Here is a 22,016-nt window from a genome sequence, read left to right on the forward strand (position 1 = left end):
GTGTTGTAGCACCCAGAACACTGAATTGAGCTTGAAGTAGTCAGACATTATTCTGGGATATGCAGGCCATCTGTTGTGTGTTTTCATACTGTCCAACTTCACAAGACCATCCAATGAAAAGGATACTCAATGTACCTCTCATGTGTTAACCAAACAAAACAAAACAAACAAAACAAAACAACACTCCTCTTTCCAACAAAAAGTTTATTGGATGATCTATTTTCAGTGGGAAATGTATTAGAAAACATCTTGAATTGTTGTAATAAATAAAACAAAACATTGAAGTATTTTGTCTACCCTCTCAGAATAGAAGGGGAAGGGGCATAGAGGGAGAGAATCTGTGAGGAAAGGTCCAGGATGGAGACAGCATTTGGGATGTAAAATAAACCAACAAATGCATTAAAACAAACAAACAACAAACAAACCATATGTATTTTTATCCTCATGTAACAGATATAACTTGCACCTAGCCTAAACAAACTTTTTTTTTGTGCTTTATTTTTTCTTGAGAGGAAATAGATGGGATTTTCTCTGTTGTGCCATTGAAAGTGTGGGAAGAAACGAAAGAGTATCCTAGATTGATCATTTCTGGAGTGATCGATCTTGCCTGTGATGCTTGACATTTAATGCCTCATAATTTTTTTAACAACTTTATTTTACAAAACAAAGATAAATGTACAGATTTTAAGCATTTTTTTCATAAAATTATACAATACATTTTTGTCAGTACTTTTTTTCAGATTTTAAAATAATTTTTACATAAATCTATATGAATAGTCAGTACTTGATCTTTTTAAAGGTTTGACAGTATGCATCAAAAACCCAATAGTTACGATGAACACAAAGTACATGCAAAACAAAATGTAACATGAAAATAGTCAAAGTTTTCTTGTTGTGTAAAGATTTTTTTTTGTTTTGTTTTCTTTATTTCTTGGACTTCCTACAGTCTGTGAGTTGTTTCTGGGGCAGTGCAAGCCTCTGGGGGTTAGCATCCCACTATCAGTGACTGCATATTATTTCTGTTCTTTTGTGACTGGGTTATGTCACTCAGAATGATATTCTCTAGATGCAGCCATTTTCTTAAGAATTTGGTTAAGTCATTGTTTCTGGTGGCTGAGTAGTATTCCATTGTGTAAATGTACCACAATTTTTGTATCCATTCATCTTCTGAAGGACATCTGGGTTCTTTCCAGCTTCTGGCTATTATAAATAGAGCTGCTATGAACATTGTGGTGCATATAACTTGGTTGTGTACTAAGGTGTCTTTGGTGTATATGCCCAGAAGTGGAATAGCTGGGTCTTCAGGTAGTATTATGTCCAATTTTCTGAGGTATCGCCAGACTGATTTCCAGAGTGGTTGTATTAGTTTGCAACCCCACCAACAGTGGAGAAGGGTTCCTCTTTCTCCACAACCTCGCCAGCATCTGTTGTCATCTGAGTTTTGGATCTTGGCCAATCTGACTGGTGTGAGGTGGAATCTCAGGGTTGTTTGGATTTGCTTTTCCCTGATGGCTAAGGATGTCGAGCACTTCCTCAGATATTTCTCAGCCATTCGATATTCCTCAACTGAGAACGTTTGTTTAGCTCTGTACCCCATTTTTTAATAGGGTTATTTGATTCTCTTGTGTCTAGCTTTTTGAGTTCTTTGTATACCTTAGATATTAGACCTCTATCTGATGTGGAGTTGGTAAAAATCTTTTCTCATTCTGTTGGCTGCCGTTTTGTTTTCTTGACAATGTCCTTAGCCTTACAGAAACTTTGCAATCTCATTAAGTCCCACTTGTTTATCTTAGACCTTAGAGCTTGAGCCATTGGTATTTTGTTCAGAAAATTTTCTCCTGTGCCTACATGTTCTAAAGTTTTCCCTACTTTCTCATCTAATAGTTTCAGTGTATCTGGTTTAATGTGGAGATCTTTAATCCACTTACACTTGAGCTTTGTACAAGGAGATAAGAAAGGGTCTATTTTCAATCTTTTGCATGTTGAGTGCCAGTTGGACCAGCACCATTTGTTGAATAGGCTGTCCTTTTTCCATTGAATGTTTACGGCTCCTTTGTCAAAAATCAGGTGACCATATATGTGAGGGCTCATTTCTGGGTCTTCTATTCTATTTCATTGATCCACATGCCTATTTCTTTACCAGTACCATGCAGTTTTCAGCACAATTGCCTTGAAATATAGCTTGAGGTCAGGGATAGTGATTCCCGCAGATGTTTTCTTGTTGTTGAGGATGGATTTAGCTATTCTATGTCTTTTGTTATTCCATATGAAATTGCACATTGATCTTTCCTATTCCATGAAGAACTGTGTTGGAATTTTGATGGGTATTGCGTTGAATCTGTAGATTGCTTTTGGTTAATTCCTTATAAATACAGAAGGCCATAAATCTTACTTGCAATCATTTTTCTCAATGAGAATCAACTATCAGGCTGTGTGGGAGGAAACTTGTATCTTTATCTAAGCACACTGGCTCAGGCCTCTTCAGTGTCTGCATCCTTCTCTTGTTATCCTTTCGCATCAATCCCTACTTATCACAAATTCCTGGAAAGAAAAATATAACTACTCATCAACAAATAGTTGACAGAATTAAGTCAGAGCCACAGTGGATTTTATGAGGGAGGGACTCGGTCAACATTTAGTGAAAACAATAAGAGTGTGACAGGCTTAAATAGATAAACATAGGTACTTACTTATTTCATGCTTCTTGAGGAAAATATGCATGGAGAAACTACTGTGGGCATATTGTGCTCTAACTAGGATTTTCCTGCTTAAAAAGTATGTGTGTGTGTGTGTGTGTGTGTGTGTGTTTTAGTCAAGAAACCACAAAGAAGAGCCTAAGAAAGGGCCTTAGGTTGGATGGGGGCGAGGTAGGGAAGATAATAATGAATACGAAATAAGAAAAACAAGGAGTGGCCACTGGGAGGATAAAGGGGACCAGAAGGCTGTTGCTAGGAAGAGGACTTAAAGGATTGGAAGGAGAATCAGTACAAACAAAGTGTGAGAAAAGGCTGTACAGAAGTCCTCTACTTTGTATACCATTCTAAAACCTAAAGAAAGTAGGATAAACCTGAACCTATCAGCACCAATATTCATGATAGCTCTTTACCTTATATAAAATTATGTAGAACAAGCACATGTTATTTAAAAGGACTTACTATGTAAGCAGTTTTTCCTTCCCTAACTCAAAAAGTCATCTTATTTTCATTTTTTTCTTCTCTCATTTGTTGCATCAATGACTTATTTCTAGGATTTCATTATTAAAGCTGATTCTTTGATGTCAAAGAAAGCAGTGCTTTTAAAAATCAGTCTGTTATGTATTAGGAATTTTCATACTAGCCAGTTTCCATATGACTTTTTCAAAAGGTCTTTAAGTGTTAGATATAATTAGATTTGCAAGAGTATTTCACACTGAACCTATGGGGAAGATATACTGATTTTAATTCATCCCTGCTTCCATCTAGTAGCTAGGGATCTTTATTTGGCCATTGTTGAATTCCTATTGTATGATTGTAAAAGACTGCTTGAATCATGCATTAGTCTAAGATATTCTGTACACTTTACTTACACTTAGTTCTTGCACAAGTAGTGATAAACAGCTAGCCTGTGACCTCAGATAGTTCTTGATGATAAAGCTTTTGAAAGTGCAAGAGACAATTTCATTCTTACTTTTTTTCCTCCTCTTTGTTTTTACTTTATCCTAAATTTTAAAATCACAATTTGATCATATTAAAATTTATTTTTTTCTTTATTTATAGGAGGAGAGCAGGTATACCAATGATTTTAATATTATGTGAGAAAGTCCCAAATACAGTGTATTTCCTTATGTTCCCCATCCCCTCTTCATGGGGCTATCAGTGGAAATTCAAAACCAACACGAAAACCAACTAATTGATTTTCCTTCATTGGTCAGACACATAGGATAGAAGAAAAATAAATGCTTGGTTGTGGCAGTCTCTGAATACCTCTTTTTCCATCCATAAAATGAAAACGTTGTTAAAACTTGTTTATGGATAACATGGGATCCAGTGGATTCTTGTTTGGTCTGTATGCTTCTGGTCACTTTTACTCAGTTTAATTATGATTAAAACACTTAATATCTTCAAGTAAATATATTTTTAAATCAAATGTTTTCTCATGACTCTTGTAGTGAAGTGAAAATAGTAACCATAACATGAGAATAATAGCTGGTGGACACAGGAGGTTTCATCACTTTAGATGATAGATTGATTAAGCTTCTGGCATAAGGCCAGTTATGTTATAGGTTTGCTTTAATTGGTATCTCTTGAAAATTGTTATTATGTTCGTAACTTTTTGGTTCTACAAATAATAAACAACATAGCAAATTATTTTCAGTATAGAAATAATGTAAGAATGGCTTAAACGTTAATAATTGACACTGTTTTGAGAGCAAGCATTCTATTTTTATTTTCATCTTAGCCTAAACAAACTTATTCTGGAGTTTGCTTGTATTTTGTCATGGATTCTGTTTTAATTGGGGTTTAACTTTTACTGTATATGTGCAAGCAACTGTATTTCTGTGAAAGTGCACAGAGTACTGTACACTGTTATTTCCAGTGCTAGGACATTTAAGCAATTTTTCTTCACTTACTCCAAGACTCCATTTTAAATTCCCATTTCTTTAAATTCCTTCTATTCATCTTTTAGTCTTCTTTAAACTTTACTTTGTATTCACTGTTGTTGTTGTTTTGTTGTTGGTGTTGGTATGTGACTGTGTATGTACTATGAACCCTCTTTCCTTTACTATGGTAGTTTCAATAAAACCTGCATTGAAACTTTTTAAATCTATTTATCTATCTATCTATCTGTCTGTCTGTCTGTTTGTCTGTCTGTCTGTCTGCCTGCCTGCCTGCTTGCCTGCCTGTCTGTCTGCCTGCCTGCCTGCCTGTCTGTCTGTCTGTCTGTCTGTCTATCTATCATCTATCTATCTATCTATCATCTATCTATCATCTATCATATATATGTCTATTTACTTATTTCAGCTTATCACTTTAAAAATGAATCATGTTTTTCTTCTGTCCTTGATAGTCCATTTTATTTTAATAATGATATCTTAAAGTTTCTACTAAAAACTTCAGGTTTCCTATTTTTTGCCCATAAACAAGTTGGTGTTTCAATCTCTATTATTATTCTCAGAATTATTACATGGAAGAATCAACATAAAAACAACTTATATAAAAACATAAAGATTAAAAATAGTGAATTTCTTAACTTATGGAGTAAAATATATAGATAAATCAAGTAGCACAATGTCTTCTAAAACAGAAAGCACATGATATAGAGTGTTAGCATTGAGTGGAATAGTTTTCCCCATCATGACACAGATCAGAGTCTTCTTTCTTAAAGAGTCCTAGTCCCTTTTATTCTTTCCCACCTTTACAAAGAATCGGTAAACAAACAGACAACACTTTGCAGCAAGAAAAGCAATGGCCACCACACAGGCTAGCAGGAACCCAATCACATCCAGAGAGTGGTACTGGTACCAGGTAAGGTTATGGGCAAGTGGTTTCAGGTGCTTGGCTCCTTTGTGGCGCATGACAAACTCAATCCAGAAGACTGCTCTGTCCAGGGGCTTCATAGGCTGGTCATGGTGAATGGTTGACAACCTCATTACATTCTCTTTATAGCTAAAGAAAAATACAGTGGAAATCCCCTTACAGAATGAACATGAAGATAAATGTACTTAAAGTTATGTATATCATAAAGAAGATTATATGAAAGCATAAAGAAAATGATTGTGGTCACTTATCATAGTGAAGATGTTATTAAGGAACATATAAACTATCTTTATTTGCTTCACTCTACTAAAATTTCAAATATCAGTAGGTATTTAAACTTATAAAAACTACATTTACTCTAAAATTAAAATCTATGAGTTCTCAATCTGAGAATCCAAGCAGTAATGGTACAGGAAGTTACATAGAGACATTGTAACTTCACTGCTTGCCTATTGCTTCCCATGTCACCTGTTATGAGCCTCAGTGATTCTTTCAAACACAGACAAAAACACAGACACACTCACACGCGAACACACACACACACACACACACACACACACACACACACTCACTCACTCACTCACTCATGAGATTTCAATAATCTAAATTATTTATCCTAAAAATTTGAGAATTTGTTTTAGTAAAACTGAAGAGCACTTTGGTCTGGGGTTCGTACAATACTATATTCCAGAGTTTTGCAAGATGAAAGAGAAATACAGAAGGTTAAATGAAGACTCTAAAACAAAAATAATGATAGAATTACATTTCCTTCTTATCTAATACAGCTTTTGCCTTCATCATTATTTCTTTTGGTTATTTGCTGTTTCTTGGAGTTTTCCATAAAAAATTATCTATAATGCATGGGTTTGTGACATAGCAAAGTGACAGAATACCTGTTTAGCACCCAGGAGTAAAGTCCTGGGTTCCAATACAGTGCAAATAAATGAATACATGGTTATACTCACGAGGCGTTATTGATTACTGCATTAAGTGCATTGAGCAAATCTGAGCTGGACATTGTATGAAAGTCTACAGAAACAGCTGCTCCTTTGGCCACCATGTGAGCAATGTTATCATGTTGTTCTGAAAATAAAGGGATGCCAACCATGGGGATCCCATGATGAATCGACTCATAGATGCCATTGGCTCCACCATGAGTTACAAAAGCCTTAGTTTTTGGATGACCTAAGATGAAAACATCAGAAAATATACTCATTAGAAGTTTAAATATAGGTTTCTATATTTAAGAGTATATAAGAATTTATATGTCAAGTTCAAGAAAAAAAGAATATATTTTAATTAAAATAGAACTGTATCAAATCCAGTTTTCCTTCCTAAAACCCACCCCAGTTTCTCTCCCATCCCCTCAAACTAATACCTTCTTTTCCTATGTTATTGTTACATTTATACATATGTGTATGTATATGTACCCACAAATACTTAATTGCAACCTTAAAAATGTATTCATATACTTCTATGCAAAAATGTACATTTATCTTTGATTCTTAAAATAAAGCTTTTCAATAAAAAAAGAATTTATATGTAATAAAGTACTCAAAGAGACATAGTACTTTTTAATATAAACTTAATTTGAATTGTCTAAAATGTTTTAATATCTCAGAGCAAGAAATACCTAAGTGTAAGTGAGAGAGCTTTATCTTACGTTTTCTTTATCATGGAGCTACAGTTTATGGAAGAAGTAGTTGAGGGATGAATGACAAATGTGCTATGTGTCCTGGTATGTGTCTTGTGATGAAAAGTGATGATCAGTTGAATACACAATGTACATATTAGATGGAGGAAATGAATGTCTGAGAACACCATGTGTTTGTTATAACTTGTTAACATAAAGTGTTTATTTGTTCTTAGTGCTAGTCATTGCTTTTCTGACTCTTCCTTCTATGACCTTCCTCCCCTCTCAAGGTAAGTAATGCAACTAAAGATGCTTAAAAATCAATAGGGAAATATTGTTATTTCCCTACTGACTAATTAGACTTGCTTATTAGTACATACACACACTCTCTGTCTTTCTGTTTCTGCCTGACTGTCTGTCCATCCACTAGCCTGAACACCTTTTTTTCTGTTCATCAGTCTATCTGTCTGTCTCTGTGTCTCTTTCTTTCTGTCTCTGTATCTCTCCCTCTCCCCCTTCCTTCCCCTCTCTGTTTCTCCCTCTCTCCTCTCTCTTTCTCCCTCTACCTTTCCATCTCCCCACCTCTCTCTCTCTCTCTCTCTCTCTCTCTCTCTCTCTCTCTCTCTCTCTCTCTCTCTCTCTCTCTCTCTCTCCCGACCTTTCCCCTTATGTGTGTGTGTGTGTGTGTGTGTGTGTGTGTAGAATTTGGATGGAATTTTGCAAAGCAAGGTGATATTGCTGCTCTCAGGAACTACACAATGTTAGCTAAAAACCCATTGTCCAGAAAGCGAACATTCACTTTGAGTTTTGGGTTACAGAGGTGGTGTGGACGGTTGTTTGGTTGCCTGGGGATGGGTAGGGGTGGTGAAAGTTAGGACTTTCTCCAAAAAAGATAAGCTTTTCTCCTTGATTGCCTCTCATAGCTTGAAGTTAAGAGCTCATTGCTGAAGGCCAGAAATAGGGCCTAAATGAGCTGAGGTGAAACTGGCATGGACACCTCTTTTCTGAGGAGTTAAATAGTATTGGAATTGCAATAGGAGATCTCTAGGAATAAACAGTTCCTGCTTCCTGTTAGGAATACCAGGAAAACAAGCTACACAACTATAACATATTCAGAGTGCCTGAGTGAGACCCATGCTGGCCCCTTGGTTATTAGTTTAGTCTCTGTGTCCCTATGAACCCAATGATTCTTTGATTCGTGTTTTCTGTGTTTGATTCTCAGAGACTTACCAAGAAGGTCATTCTGGGGTATCCACTTGAACACCCGGGTATTGGGTCCTAAGGTGTCTGGTTTCTTGCCTTCAAATCTCCAAAAAACCTGTTAGATGTAGACAATAATTTATGGAGGGATTCAAAATTTAAATTATAACGTTTTAGAAGTTTAACACTGCTGAACTATAAATGTCTGCAGGTGTAGATATCAGGAAAGGAATCATTAAAATATACCAAAAACCTGAGACATAGACACTATTACCACCTTCCATGTTTCTCTGTACATTTGATCAGGTTGAATATAATTATGATTTTCCATATGCAGTTATATGCACACATGAGACTGTTAATGAAATATGAATGTATTTAAGAAATGTTTGTTTTGAATTTCCTGCTAGAATAAAATAGCCCCAGCCTGTATATTTACTTCTCCTATGTTATTTTAAAAGAGTTTAGCATTTAAAATTATTATTTGTTATGTATTTTGGAAGGTTGTCCATATCCACTAATTTGTCTGTTCAGAATTTTCTAGATAGTTGGCATAATGGCAAATCAGACATTTGAATCATCTGTCTGTACCATCCTGGGAATAACCTCACAGACTGTATTTACATTGCCCATTAATGTGACCATGACTTTATCACCCTTGTCACATTTATCTTCATGTATGGCATGATGTTGCCTCTGTCACAGCATTTTTACAGGGCAGAAATGTCCATATGCTTGCTTGAATCACACATACTGGACTGATTTTTGAAATCCCAAACTATCCTAACAAATTAGAGTTTCGCTTACACACTTACTATCTGTTTGCTGTGAGATGTTTAGATTTAACTTTGAGACTTCAGTGAAAACCAGCATAGGTCATTATCATAACTTCATACAGTAGAAAACAACAATCTAGATTCTAAGTTCTACTGGTTAAAGTTCAGTTGATATATAAATTATCTTTATATATTTTATGAAGAGAGAGCCACTCGGTCCTTTTCTAGTACAATGCTCATTTCTACTGGACTCTCTCTTACAGTCCCATGGATGATGTTTGTTCCTGTATGGGTGGTTAACTATAAGGATAGGTATTATTCCACCTTCTCTTTTACATTTCCCTGTTTCAGACATTGGCAGGTTTTTCTTTAGAAGGCCTGGTGCTTCCTTTTATCTCTTTGAACAAACATGGCACAAAGGGACTATGATCGTGGAACCTAATCTCCCTTTTTGTAAAATGTCTCCTGAATGGTAATTAAGTAACTAGAGCATTTTTGTAAACATTAGAGGTTTTCCTGGGAAATCTACATGTTATAAGGCATATCCCCTGCCCCCAGTCTGCTAGTAAAGTTATTAAATCAAACAGGTTTTTGAATAAACGGATTCCTAAATTTCTGGATTCAAACAAGTCTCAGGCAAAAGCAGCAAGTGATAAGAGTTTAATTATTTTGTGTAGTTTCCCTTACAATCGCTGTGCTCACCATTCTTCTCTGTGATTACATGTTTATGTCATGGTTATCCTAATTAAAAAACACATTCTACAGGATTTTAAATTCTTATTTCCTAACTGGCAAAGCAAATCATAGCACTTGCCTTTGAATAAGAGAACATCCAAGTATAGGATCTTTCTACACTGTCATAAACTCAGTAGACAGTTGTCTCCCATTGGGGCACCATTTTACCTTTTGTGGAATTTGTGCCAGGGCTGAGGCAATTGTGTTGGCCCTTTCTTGTGTTACTTTACTGATCATAGACCCCAGAGAAAACACGACCACTCCATGTTCTCCTGAGCTCTGTGCAAACTCTTCCATTTCCTGTGAATGCAGAGAATGTTTTACTGCCAAAAGTCAACAGCACATGAAACACTATTAAATTTGCTATTAAAAACCAAGAGGAAATTAGCTATCACAGGAACAATAAGTACCAGTGGTCAAACACATTCAGGACGATCACTGCTACTTAGTCATCCCATGCTCATGGGGAGCAGCACTACATATATTCAAGTGTTTGAGCAGCGAGTATTTCAAGTATTATCTTCTGAAATAATTAAAATTATAATATTTACATTATATAATGTGATCTGAAACTTATAATCATTATTGGCATTTACTTTTTAACCTATAGAGTACATAATTTCCCCATTTCTTTATTTCCATGTAAACTTTCTGGGACTGGTGATTTAATGTAAATGACAGTGATAAAAAACTATTTAATAAAGGATATGTGTATGAGTTACTCAGTATGAATATTTATCCTAGTTTAGGATATTAAATGATTTGGTAAAACATTTCCAAAAGTGTAGTATTTACATATATGATTTTTATAATAATTTTCTAAAGCTGTCCTTATAAAATTATGATACATATTGATTATAGAAAAGTTGAGTTTAAATTGTATAGTTCAGATATACAGGCTATGTAATGTTTGTGTATAAGTATTAATAAGACACTTGATATCTATGGGATGGTGGTGTATCCCGTGAAACTGGAGTTACAGACAGTTGTGAGCTGCCAGTCATCTCTTTAGCCTCTGATTTCTTTTTTAAAGGAGAGAAGTCAAAAAGATATTTGATCAACCATAAAAAATTAAAATTATGGAATGCAAAAATATTAATTCTAACATGTAATTTTATTAAGAGAGTATTATCTATCTATCTATCTATCTATCTATCTCACATATTATATAAACAGCAACCAAGAGAACAGCAGAAGACAAAAGACAAGCTTCAGTGTTTCTCTTCTGGAACACCTGTGACTAAAGACAGAGAATTATGAATCCAGCATAGCTATATGACACAGCTGGCCAAGGCTAAGCCAAGTGTTGTCTTCACCATTTCTGTTTTAAAGAAGTAACCTTATCTACCTCTACTCAGAAGTCTTCCTTGCCATGGAGATTGTGAACAGCACAGAAAATTGATTGCTTTAGAGTTGTGCTTGGCACAACTCAAAAACAATATATTTGGGAACAGATAATAATACAGGTTTCTTCTTACAGGTAGTTTTCAGATATTGCCCCCAGAAAGTAAACACTTAATAACAAAGTTAATTTTCCTGAAACAACTTTTGATTTTACACACACACACACACACACACACACACACACACACACACACACACAGACACAGACACACACACACAGACACACATACACACACAAACTCACAAACACACACAGTATAATAAAATTGTTATAAAAGAAGTATAAGAATTTGTCAATCATAAGGAGAGTGGATCACAGTGTTACAGTGAGGTCATTTAACTGGAAAACAAATGAACAGAAAAAGTCAGCCTGCAGCTTGGGAAAGCTTTCAAACTTTTCAACGAAGGTAATTCTCAAGTTGTATTTCAACCTCTGTGCCTTGTTCAAGGCTTGGAAACCCACCTATAATGACTCAGATGCTTTCATTCCTTCCTTCTTTCCTTCCTTTTTTCCTTCCTTCCTTCCTTCCTTCCTTCCTTCCTTCCTTTCTCCTTCTTTCATTCCTTCCATCTTCACTTTTTCTTCCTTCCTTCCTTCCTTCCTTCCTTCCTTCCTTCCTTCCTTCCTTCCTTCCTCTCTCTTTTTTTCCTTTTTATCTCTCTTCCTTTTTGCTTTCTTTTCCTTATTCTTTATTTTTTCTTTTTTTAATACTTTGAATATTTTATGTATTTACACTGAAATGTTATCTGATTTCCTCTCTCTCTCATTCCTCCTCCCTTCTCCTTATGCTTCTTTGGAGATGCTCCTACTTCCACCTCATCACCCTGGCAATTCCCTAACTGGAGAAATGAGGTTTCATAGGACCAAGGGCTTCTCCTCCTACTGATAATGCCATGCTTTGCTACGTATTCAGCTGGAGTCATTTGTCCCTCCATTGTAGACTCATTGGTTGATGTTTTATTCCCTGGGAGCTCTGGGGGCTTTGCTTGGTTGATGTTGTTGTTCTTCCTGTGGGGTTGATTCTTTTCTATGTGTTTTATGTTTCACTCTCCTGCAGAATACAATGTCATATGTCATAAATTCTCATGTACTCCAAAATGATTTGACATCGATAATACCTATTTTTCATTACTTTTAACTCTAGTCTTGGGACAAGATGACTATGATTGGCATTTAAAAAATGTAAATTTGCCCCTTTTGTGGAATCTGCATAAATAAACAAATATTCTGGTTGCTACTCTGGCAGAGATACAAGATTCTCCAAGCCCTAGTCTCTGATTTATTCATCTGAAATCCCCTCTGCCAGTTCCTTATCTCTTCTGCTCAACCTGTCTTTCTACTGGGGATGTCACCCAGCATCCTCTCTTTTTGGTGTGTATTTCCCTGAAAGAAACTCAGGATGTCAGACTTTAGGCTAGTCCTTTGTCTATTAAGTCATTTGTTGAGCCATTCATTGGAGTGAATAGAGCAATCTTAAATACAGAATAACAAAGTTTATAATATGTAACAGGTTATAATCTTGTTTGTGAAACACAATTACAATAGTTATTATTACCAATTACAATTATTTTATTGTTAAATGCTGTTTTCACTGTCTTCTTTTCCTTGTTCTTATGCTAATAACACTGCCTGCTTCTCTTTAAAAACTGAGAAATCCTTCAAATAAAGATAAAATGTGTAAAACATATATACACATCCCACTGTACCTTGTTCTACCAACAATGTTTCACAGCCTAACAGTAACAACAAAATAGCAGTGATGGAAATGCTCAACATTAACTTATCATTCCCCACTAAGAACCTGAGATATTTTTTTTCACTGGTTTCTATTTTCCAAACATCTTATGATCTTGGTAGTATTAGACTATGGTTAGTAGTAATGAGATCTGTAGGTATTCTATTCTAGGTTCATCTTCTTTGCTAGCAAAACTGCAACATTAGTCTCTTATAGGTTCCCTGTTTCCTGACTTGGCCCTTGGAAATCCAACTGGGTTCTACATCTTGTAGATTTTTTTTTAATTTTAAAGAAAATGTGATCTTACTTCTCAGTTCAGCTTCTTTCTCTGTTTTCTATTGTGAAGTTTTAATCGATCTGTTAATCAAAACCCCCTGCTTTGCACACACTATACTTGCAGGTCCTAGAATTTGCTCTCGATAACCTAGTGGCTCATTTTCTTGTATATTTTTTAGCTGTTTTATTTGAATTTTTCTTCATATCCTAGTTTTTTCACAATCAATAAATTTAGAGTCTGTTTTGATATTTCTATTCAATGACCTCTTTATATTATAATCATATTTTTAAAATATATTTCATTCAATTTTTGTTACTGGATTATTACATATTGTGGTTTGGGCTGAGACACTTTTACTTTGTTTCTTTGCAGGCCAAGAACTTATTCAGGTGTATACTAATCATTTTGTAAAGTTTGTAGGAAAGATCATAAATTTTAAATCATTGAACTAAGATGTCACCCCATGTTCTTCTGTTATACCATCAATTGAAGGAAATGCATACATTTGTGACTGTTTTAATTTGGAGCATCTATTTGACCATATGCTTTTTCCTATGAGCAATTCTTTCTCACTGGAAGGAAAAGCAAAAGTATGGTGTGGAGCCGTTTGAAATAAAGTGAAATAAAACAAAACCCAAAGAATGTATTTACCTTAGGCAAGGGTTTGGCAGGTTTGCAGTGCAGTCCTCCAACAAACTCAATGTTTGGCAAGGTTGGGCGGGGAAACTCCAAGTCCCAGTAGGATCTAATGAGCCACATTTCTGCTTTCTTCATTGTGTCCACCATAGTAGTGGGTCTTCCTAAATGGAGAAATGAGTTGGGGGTTGAAGAACAAAAGGATAACTAAAGTATGGCCATGTGAATAGTATATTGTCTGAAAAGTGTTGAAATAATATTACTCAAAGACACAAAGCTTGCATATAAAAACAATTACATTTATTTATGTATAATGCCCTTCGAGTGTAATCTATTTTCAGTTATAGGAATAAAAGTTTGTGAAAGGAAAACTCAGATGATCTGTTAATATGACATCAGTAACTCAACCATCCTATTCCAGCAAAAATGCCTGGAAGAATTCTGACACCAAGCCCCACTTTTCCTTCACACTAGCAATGTAATAATATGCACTTCTTTGTACAAATGTTTACAAATACTACTTGGAAAACTTTCAGAACTTATGAGAATCGACAAGTTTGTTTTTGCTTAATTGTGGCTTTCTCACCTAAACTAGAGGATTGTAACTGCATACTATGCAGACCAGATACATTTGTGTCCAAGCTTCTGGAGTTTTACTCTTTAAAATGGCGACTTAGACAAAATGCTGTAGAGTGTGTTTTGAGGGGTGATTATGTGACTAAAGCCTCAGCATGTCTTAAAAGAGGGAATTTTTTATAAAGTAAGAAAACAACATTTTAAAGAAAAAAGTTAAAAACAGATCCTAAAAAGACAAAACAACCTTCCACATGCTATACAGAAAAGATAGTATTAAGTATTTTTCTCTTTAAAATTTATCAAGGTTAAGATAGGCGGATGTTTGTCTGGTGAAACATTTGCTGTAGCTGCACTAGGCCCTGCATGTGGATGTTCATTAGGTGCAGGTACCTAAAACCTGTGCACAGGATGCACAGCAGTGCTTGTGAAGCAGAGTTGAGTGAAACCTTGGAGTCACTGTCCAGGCCACATTGTTGAGTTGTTAAGGTTCTTATTCAGAAAAAGTCCTTCTCTCACTAAATAAATTAGCAAGGGATGAAAGTACACAGTGAATGTTGACATCTGGTCTTCATTTTCACACACACAAACACACACACACACACACATACACAAACACACACACATAGCACAGCACATTAAGGAAGTACCTTGCCTTTTTAAATGAAGGAAAAAAATCAAATAAATGTGAACTTTCTTAGAGAAAGCTTGCACCCTTTAACTTGTAACTGTATAACTTCCTAAAGTGGCTTGGACCACAGCTGCTGTCTGGTTCTTTTTGATCAGTAATATAACTTCTCTCATCTGTTAAGCAAGATTGCTATACAATATTATATTTAATTTAATCATATCAGCATCAGAGACAAATTTGTAACAAAGAATACCACTTACCTAAAATTTCACTGACAAATGGATCCCAATCCTTAGCAGGAAATGACTCGAAAAACAGATCAAAATAAAGTAAACACATCATATTTTCTACTCTCTCCATGAATGTCATTTGACCACTTAATCCTGACGAAATAATAGGTACATAAGAAGGAGGGAAGAGTTGTCCCCCACTGTTCTTTTCTATTCCATAGCCAATACTAAAACGAAGACTGTACACAAAAGGTATCTGCAGAAGCTCAGCTATCAGCTCCCCACCGGGACCAATAGCATCTGAAAGAACCACATCGAACTTGGATTTCTTTAGTTTTGCAATAAGTTGTTTGTTTGTAACAACTTCTCTACAATACTTTAACCACATTTTAGAAAATTGCCCAAACATTATGTTCAATGATGGGTAGTATCTAAAACATCTATCTTTTGGCACATCATATGTCCACATATTCACCCACTGGGAAAAAAACTTTTCTACTTCATCATTATTGGAAGCTGTAGGAAATGTTTCATATATAAAACCAGATGCTTCTTTAGGATCAAGAGAGATTGAAAATGAAGGTCTCAGAACAGTGACTTCATGGCCTCTCTGTACAAGTTCATCCAGTATTATTTTTAAATTCATCCAATGACTGTATTCAATTGGCCACACCAACACCTTCCCACAGTTTCCGGATCTGAAGCAGAAACTTATCTGCAGCAGGAGCAGAGCAGAAATCCACTTCACAGGCATCCTGAAAATCAAAGGCCTTCTCTTCAGACTGTGCTCCCTTCTGTCACTTGCTTGAGCATTTATCAAAAAAGAAGTAGCCAAGAAGTTAAAATATAACTTGCATTGCTCAAAGCTGATAACTGAATGAACATTGGCTTTTGAAGAGAAAAAATAGAGAAAGCAAATGTTAAGTACACTCACTGTTCACAAGAGTGTTTAATGTCTCTTTTATGACCGAGTGCTTACAATAAACCAGGAAGTGATAACTGCATGTTCAATCATTAATGCTGATAGATATTAAAATATTCTAATGTATTTCACAAAGGCAGTAATATCATACCATGGATGCTTATTGAATTATCTTTTATACAGAATTGAAAACACATTAATTTACATAGTTGATCATTATTTCTTCTACATAAAAAATCAAAAAATGTTATATCAATGTTGATAGGTGTACTCATGTAACCCAATTCAACAATTTAAGTTGTATGACAAATGTTCTGTGGTATACTTATAGTAAGCCATAGATAGATCTCTTGTCTACAATTTCCAAAAATTTTATGAGTAGTTATCTCAATCAGCCTTCACTTTAACAAAGTCATCCAACATGGGAATGTGAAATCAGCCACTTCACTGGCATCTTCTATGGAGGTCTAAAGTATAAAAGAATGTTCTGAGAATACACAGTATAGGTAAAATGGGCAGATATAGTGGATGTCTGAGGCAGAACACTATTTTCTGGACATTACAGAACCATTTCACATTTCATATGACTCCCAGTGGCTATGACTGCACACACAAAGCCTGCACAAGATCCAGCCAGCCATAATCCCAAAATGGGTAGGGGACACATGACGTTCTTTCCCTACCCGGGGAGATGTTGGCAGGTTGTGGCTGCTCGGAAGAGAGAAGCTGGAGCTGCAGCTTCGGGAGGACTAGCCATGCTTTAAGAGATGGCTTTATTTCTATCTGCATGCTGGCAATCTATGTCAACTCATTTGGGTTTAAAAATGAATTTGAGGTTGGGAATGGAAAGCAGTGGTGATAGGGGGTGGGTAATGCGAAAATATGGAGAGGAGGGCAGAGATGGTGATTTGGTCAAAACCTGTTATATGCATGTGTGAAATTCTCAAACTGTAACATCCCTTAAAAAGAAACTGAATACAAAGTAGATAGTCTTCTCTCGGAATACAAATCAAAATGAAAGAAAGCTTAACCTGGCATGTCATAGTATGCAGAGACTCCAAGTAGCTTCTTGTCATGTCCTGATGGGAGAATACCTTATCTCTCAGAGTCTATGTAGCTGGCTTGATGGGCTTCTCTGTTAGCACACTACTGCATTTTACCACAGCAAAAATACCCAATATATATTTTGCTCTATATCACTAGATCCTCTTGTATAAATTAATAATTATCTTGTGATATCTTGTAAAGTATCTGGTCAACTTACTCATGCCCACTGTATGTTATGTCACTCTTCCCTAAAATCTTATTATCTAGTTCTGTGTGCATTCAAAAAAGTGAATGGCATATGGGAAAATTACTCTGTGTGTCTCACTCAGTAGAATCAATTGCAAGATAACTTAGCAAATATTTCCACTGTGTCATTATCATTACAGCATCCACTGAATACCTAAGAATGCTTGTAAAAGCCTTTTCACTATTTCCTCATCCGATTGAGAAATAAAATGATATCTTTGGAAATTTCTGAATGGATGGACCTTAGTGATTTTCTCCATAATACACTAGGTATTTCTTAATTAAAGTTAATAGATTAATTAGGTTAGCCACCATACCCCCATATATGAAATTAATGTACTTGTTCTGCCCTATAGACAAATCACAACACCGTGATACAAATTTTATGAAACAAGACAAATTTTTATCCAAAGGAGCAAGAAACTTTCTCCCAACAGACCACTGACATAGTTCCTCATAAGGATTTCAAAATGTGAATTATAAGGCAATTTTGTGTTACTAGAGTACACTGTCCAGCTATTTGACAAAACCAGAGTACACATAATGAGTTAGATATTTCCAGAGATGGAGCTCAGTGTATAGAATCAAATATGTACATGGTTATAGCTATCCAGTAACATCAAAATTTTAAGAATATGACTTTTTGTGTGTTTATTTTTAAATTAAATTATTTTTTATAATCTATCCTAACAGTTTCCCTCATTCTACTGCTTCCAATTCCCCCTCCTTCCCTCCAAAACTATGTCACTTTTTTCTCTTACTAGAGAAGAACAGGCTTCTAAGAGATACCACTTAATTATGGAAAAAAAAACATAGTAAGTTGAAGCAAAACTATCATAGCAAGGCTGGGCACAGCAACCTAATAGGAGGAACAGAATCCCAACAACTGGCACAGGACCCAGAGAACCACCTGTTCTTAATGTCCCATAAAATTACTAAGCTAATTGCTAAGGTATTGGGCAGCAGACTTGTTATACCCCCATATAGACCCTGTGCTTTCTTCCTCAGTCTCTGTGAGTTCTCGTGCCCCTTGCTTAGCTCTCCCAGTGCCATCAATTCCCTCTGACTCTTAGTTCTATCAGCAAATCAGTCAGAAGAATATCTGACCCCAGATTAAGTTATATGAAACAACCAAGGCAGTCAAGGAAATGGAGAAAACAAATAAAAACAAGTTCAGAAAGCTCTTCAAAAACACAAACAACCAGACAATGAGTTTTTCATTGTTTTAGAGTGAAAAAAGAAAAATCTACCTTCTCTCTCTGGGGTGGCGGGCTTCTAATAAAATAATTTGGTAGTTGTATTTCTATCTTTAGAAAGATTGGAATATCAAGGTCCAAGACCATCAAGGAATTTCTAATTAATTAAGACCAAATGGTACCCTGTGATGAATATTTCCATCAAGTTGTGCCTGTTAGCACACCTGTGTTCCTGTGGTCCTTGGAGTGTTAGTGCATTTGAGTGATGGGCTTCCTTTGTGTGTTGTTGGATTGGGTGTGCAACCAGAGCCCAAGAACTGCATGAGGCTCAAGTTCAGACACAAAGGACCAATGTTCTGATCAAATTATAAAGCTGAGGGGTTTATATATTGGTTGAGGCAGGTCAAAGGAAGGGAGGAACAAACAGATTCACTTAACTATATTCTGATATAAAATGTATAAACCCAGATTTTGCAGAGTGGTTGTTTGTAGACTTATAGATTTAGTTGGATGTTGTGGGATCTGGGTGGAACCTGAAGTTTGAGGGCACAACAAGCCTGGCTATTTATAAAAGGCCAGGACATTGTATATAGGCTTTTCTATACTATGTTCTTTAATGTGGTTTTCATGATCCTGGCATTTCCTATAGCCTGGAGTTACCAGTGGAACTGAACTTCAACTCAGTAGCTTCATGTAATAGCCTTCCAGGGTCTCCCACTACTAATCATATCTTGGCTTTGGCCAGTAAGTTCAGCAGAGACTACATGAACATATTTGTGTTGTATCTTTCATGTCTGTGGAACTAGTACTATGTGGATTTTGCTACCAAATTTTTCAACAAAATCATTAAATATCATAGCCCACTTGGAGCAGCCTGATGTATATGAAGGTAAACTATCTGTGACTAAATGTTTTTCTAGGGTGTTGTTTTTGAAGCTACACTTGTCTTAACTTAGTCTCCCTTTTTCCAGTTGTTTTGAAAAATCTTTGGAAGAGATTGTGATGGACGAGTTATGTCCTCAAAGTACTTTCATGTTGAACCATTACAAGGGACAAGGTTTTTCTTTAATGATGCTAACTTCTTCAAAAAAATAGTTATTATTTTCAGTACCCTTCTTGCTGGCAACTTAAATATTTTTTTGCTCCTTTCCTTACCAACCTTCACCCTTTTCATAACCATCTGCTGATGCAGATCTGAGCTGAAGCAGTGAGCCATAACCATGCCATACTCTGAGTGATCTTGTGTGTCTAGAGTAAAGTGGCAAAATTTTGTTGAGTCATATTAATAGATACTAACCTTTAGAATACAGCGCTAGTGCTATGATAAGATTTAATAGGATCAATGTAATTCCATAATTTATTACCTTGTGTTTCTTGTTAGAGCTGTGTAGAAATGATGGCTTAATGTTTGGAAGCACAGTTATGAAGTTTGCCTTAGGATATGTGAAAGATATGGCTTCTGTCTTATGTTTGCATTTTATTGTATATGTGTATACAGTTACCCTGTATTCTAGGTAACTTAACTAAGCTGAAGATTTGACAAACTAGTTACTTTCAGGCCTGCCTGCCTTCCTGCTTGCTTGCTTCCTTCCTTCCTTCCTTCCTTCCTTTTTTCCTCTTTCTTCCTTCCTTTTTCCTCTCTTCCTTTCTTCATTTCTTCCTCTCTCTCTCTCTGTCTCTCTGTCTCTCTCTCTCTCTCTCTCTCTCTCTCTCTCTCTCTCTCTCTCTCTCTCTTTCTTTTTCTTTCTTTGTTCTAGATTCCCTTAACTATCAAAGTAGAGTCTCACTGGGTATGTTTCTTTTGGTGTTTCTTGTGTAGTATTGACTACTGAATACTCATGAATATTCTCTCTCCACTTAGTGACTTCTGCCCTCTTAATAGCATACATAAAACAACAACTTTTACCATTATAAATGGGAGGTAAATACTAATATGAGCTAGAAATTATTTATACTCTAAGAGCTAAATTTAAGCCTAAGTGGAAGGTATCATTGTGTTCCAATTCTGTATAATAGATACACCCACTCATCTAATTGTCTGATGTTCTAGATTTATAACTTCCTGATTTGCACCAGGACTTGTTTCCTTTTCTTAATAAAACATGTATATGTAAGTTTGTAATTTCTGTGAGCATATGTAATACTACTTTATTAATAATGAAAATTATCAAGCCTTTTTTAACCACCTTTGAGTTCATAGGCCATCCTGTATATTTTATCTAGCATTTATTTAATTTTAAAATTAAATAAGCTATTTTAGTTTTAAAGAGGTCCTTTTTTTTTCCTCTTCTTATTTATGAAGTTTTCCCCTCTGAAGGTCTTATTGTATGTCTTTAATTACAACAAATAAAATATGACTTGAAATTCCTAGTCTAGTCTTATACCTTAGTTGAAGAATCTTTTGAGTCTAAAGTCTACCATCTAGTCATTTTTGGTAAGTGTACCATAAATATTGTTGATATTAGGGACTATTTTATTTTTTTATATTTTACATAAAATTAGTTCAACCCAAATTTAGATGCTCATATAAGGCCAAAAAGAGAAGTGACTCCAGTGCAAATAGCATCTGAATATGTAGAAGTTCTCATACCCTTCCATATCAAATGGGCATATTCATGTTAGTTGGGATGTAAGTTGATGAGCTATATCTACAGAGTGGAACTTTAATCTAACAGGTAAGGTTATGTCTCACTCTGTTGGCATATTGACTCACACTATGCTTATAAGTCATGTTGTTAACATGAGATTTTTATTCATTAGCAGAAAACATAGGCCCCACAAAGTATTAACTAAAGGATATGAAAAAAATTGCACTATCTCTTCAATATCACATAATACCATAACTTAGATTCTATCTGGTTACATTATCATATTAGTAGATGTTGTTATATTGATGTGGTAAATAATTTTATATATGATGATCAAACTTAGAAAGCATACTCCTTGAATTGATTATTAATCATGTTTGGCCCAAATAAAATAAAAATATTTAAAAATTATGACCAATAATGAGGGAATTCTTCATATCCTAAAATGTTTTATTGTTTTCTCTCTGTAAAAACTTGGATTAAGTCAGTTAGGTAGTTTTGTAAACACATTTTAATATGCAGAAAATTCAAATTATTTAGAAATGATATTGACATCTTTCTAAGTGGGGATCAGATGACATATTCACAATAAAATGAAAGCATGAAATGGAAGTCATGGTTTTATCATATCCCAAGGCCAACTTTTCATAACTCTGCTGCCACTTTAAAC

The 22,016-nt window shown here is 35.3% G+C and overlaps 1 protein-coding gene across 1 annotated transcript; it reads right to left on the bottom strand.

The window, feature by feature from the left end:
* Nucleotides 1-5,368: 5,368 nt before the first annotated feature.
* On the bottom strand, nucleotides 5,369-16,101 carry LOC308415579 (UDP-glucuronosyltransferase 2B7-like; the record flags this gene model as incomplete). The annotated part of the gene is made up of 6 exons (XM_080910622.1): nucleotides 5,369-5,645; nucleotides 6,482-6,701; nucleotides 8,380-8,467; nucleotides 10,029-10,160; nucleotides 13,929-14,077; nucleotides 15,378-16,101. 6 exons carry the CDS (start codon nucleotides 16,099-16,101, stop codon nucleotides 5,369-5,371), a joined length of 1,590 nt encoding a protein of 529 aa, XP_080766748.1.
* Between the last annotated feature and the right edge of the window lie 5,915 nt (nucleotides 16,102-22,016).

This window comes from Micromys minutus (assembly GCF_963924665.1).
Source record: "Micromys minutus genome assembly, chromosome: 1".
NCBI lineage: Eukaryota > Metazoa > Chordata > Mammalia > Rodentia > Muridae > Micromys > Micromys minutus.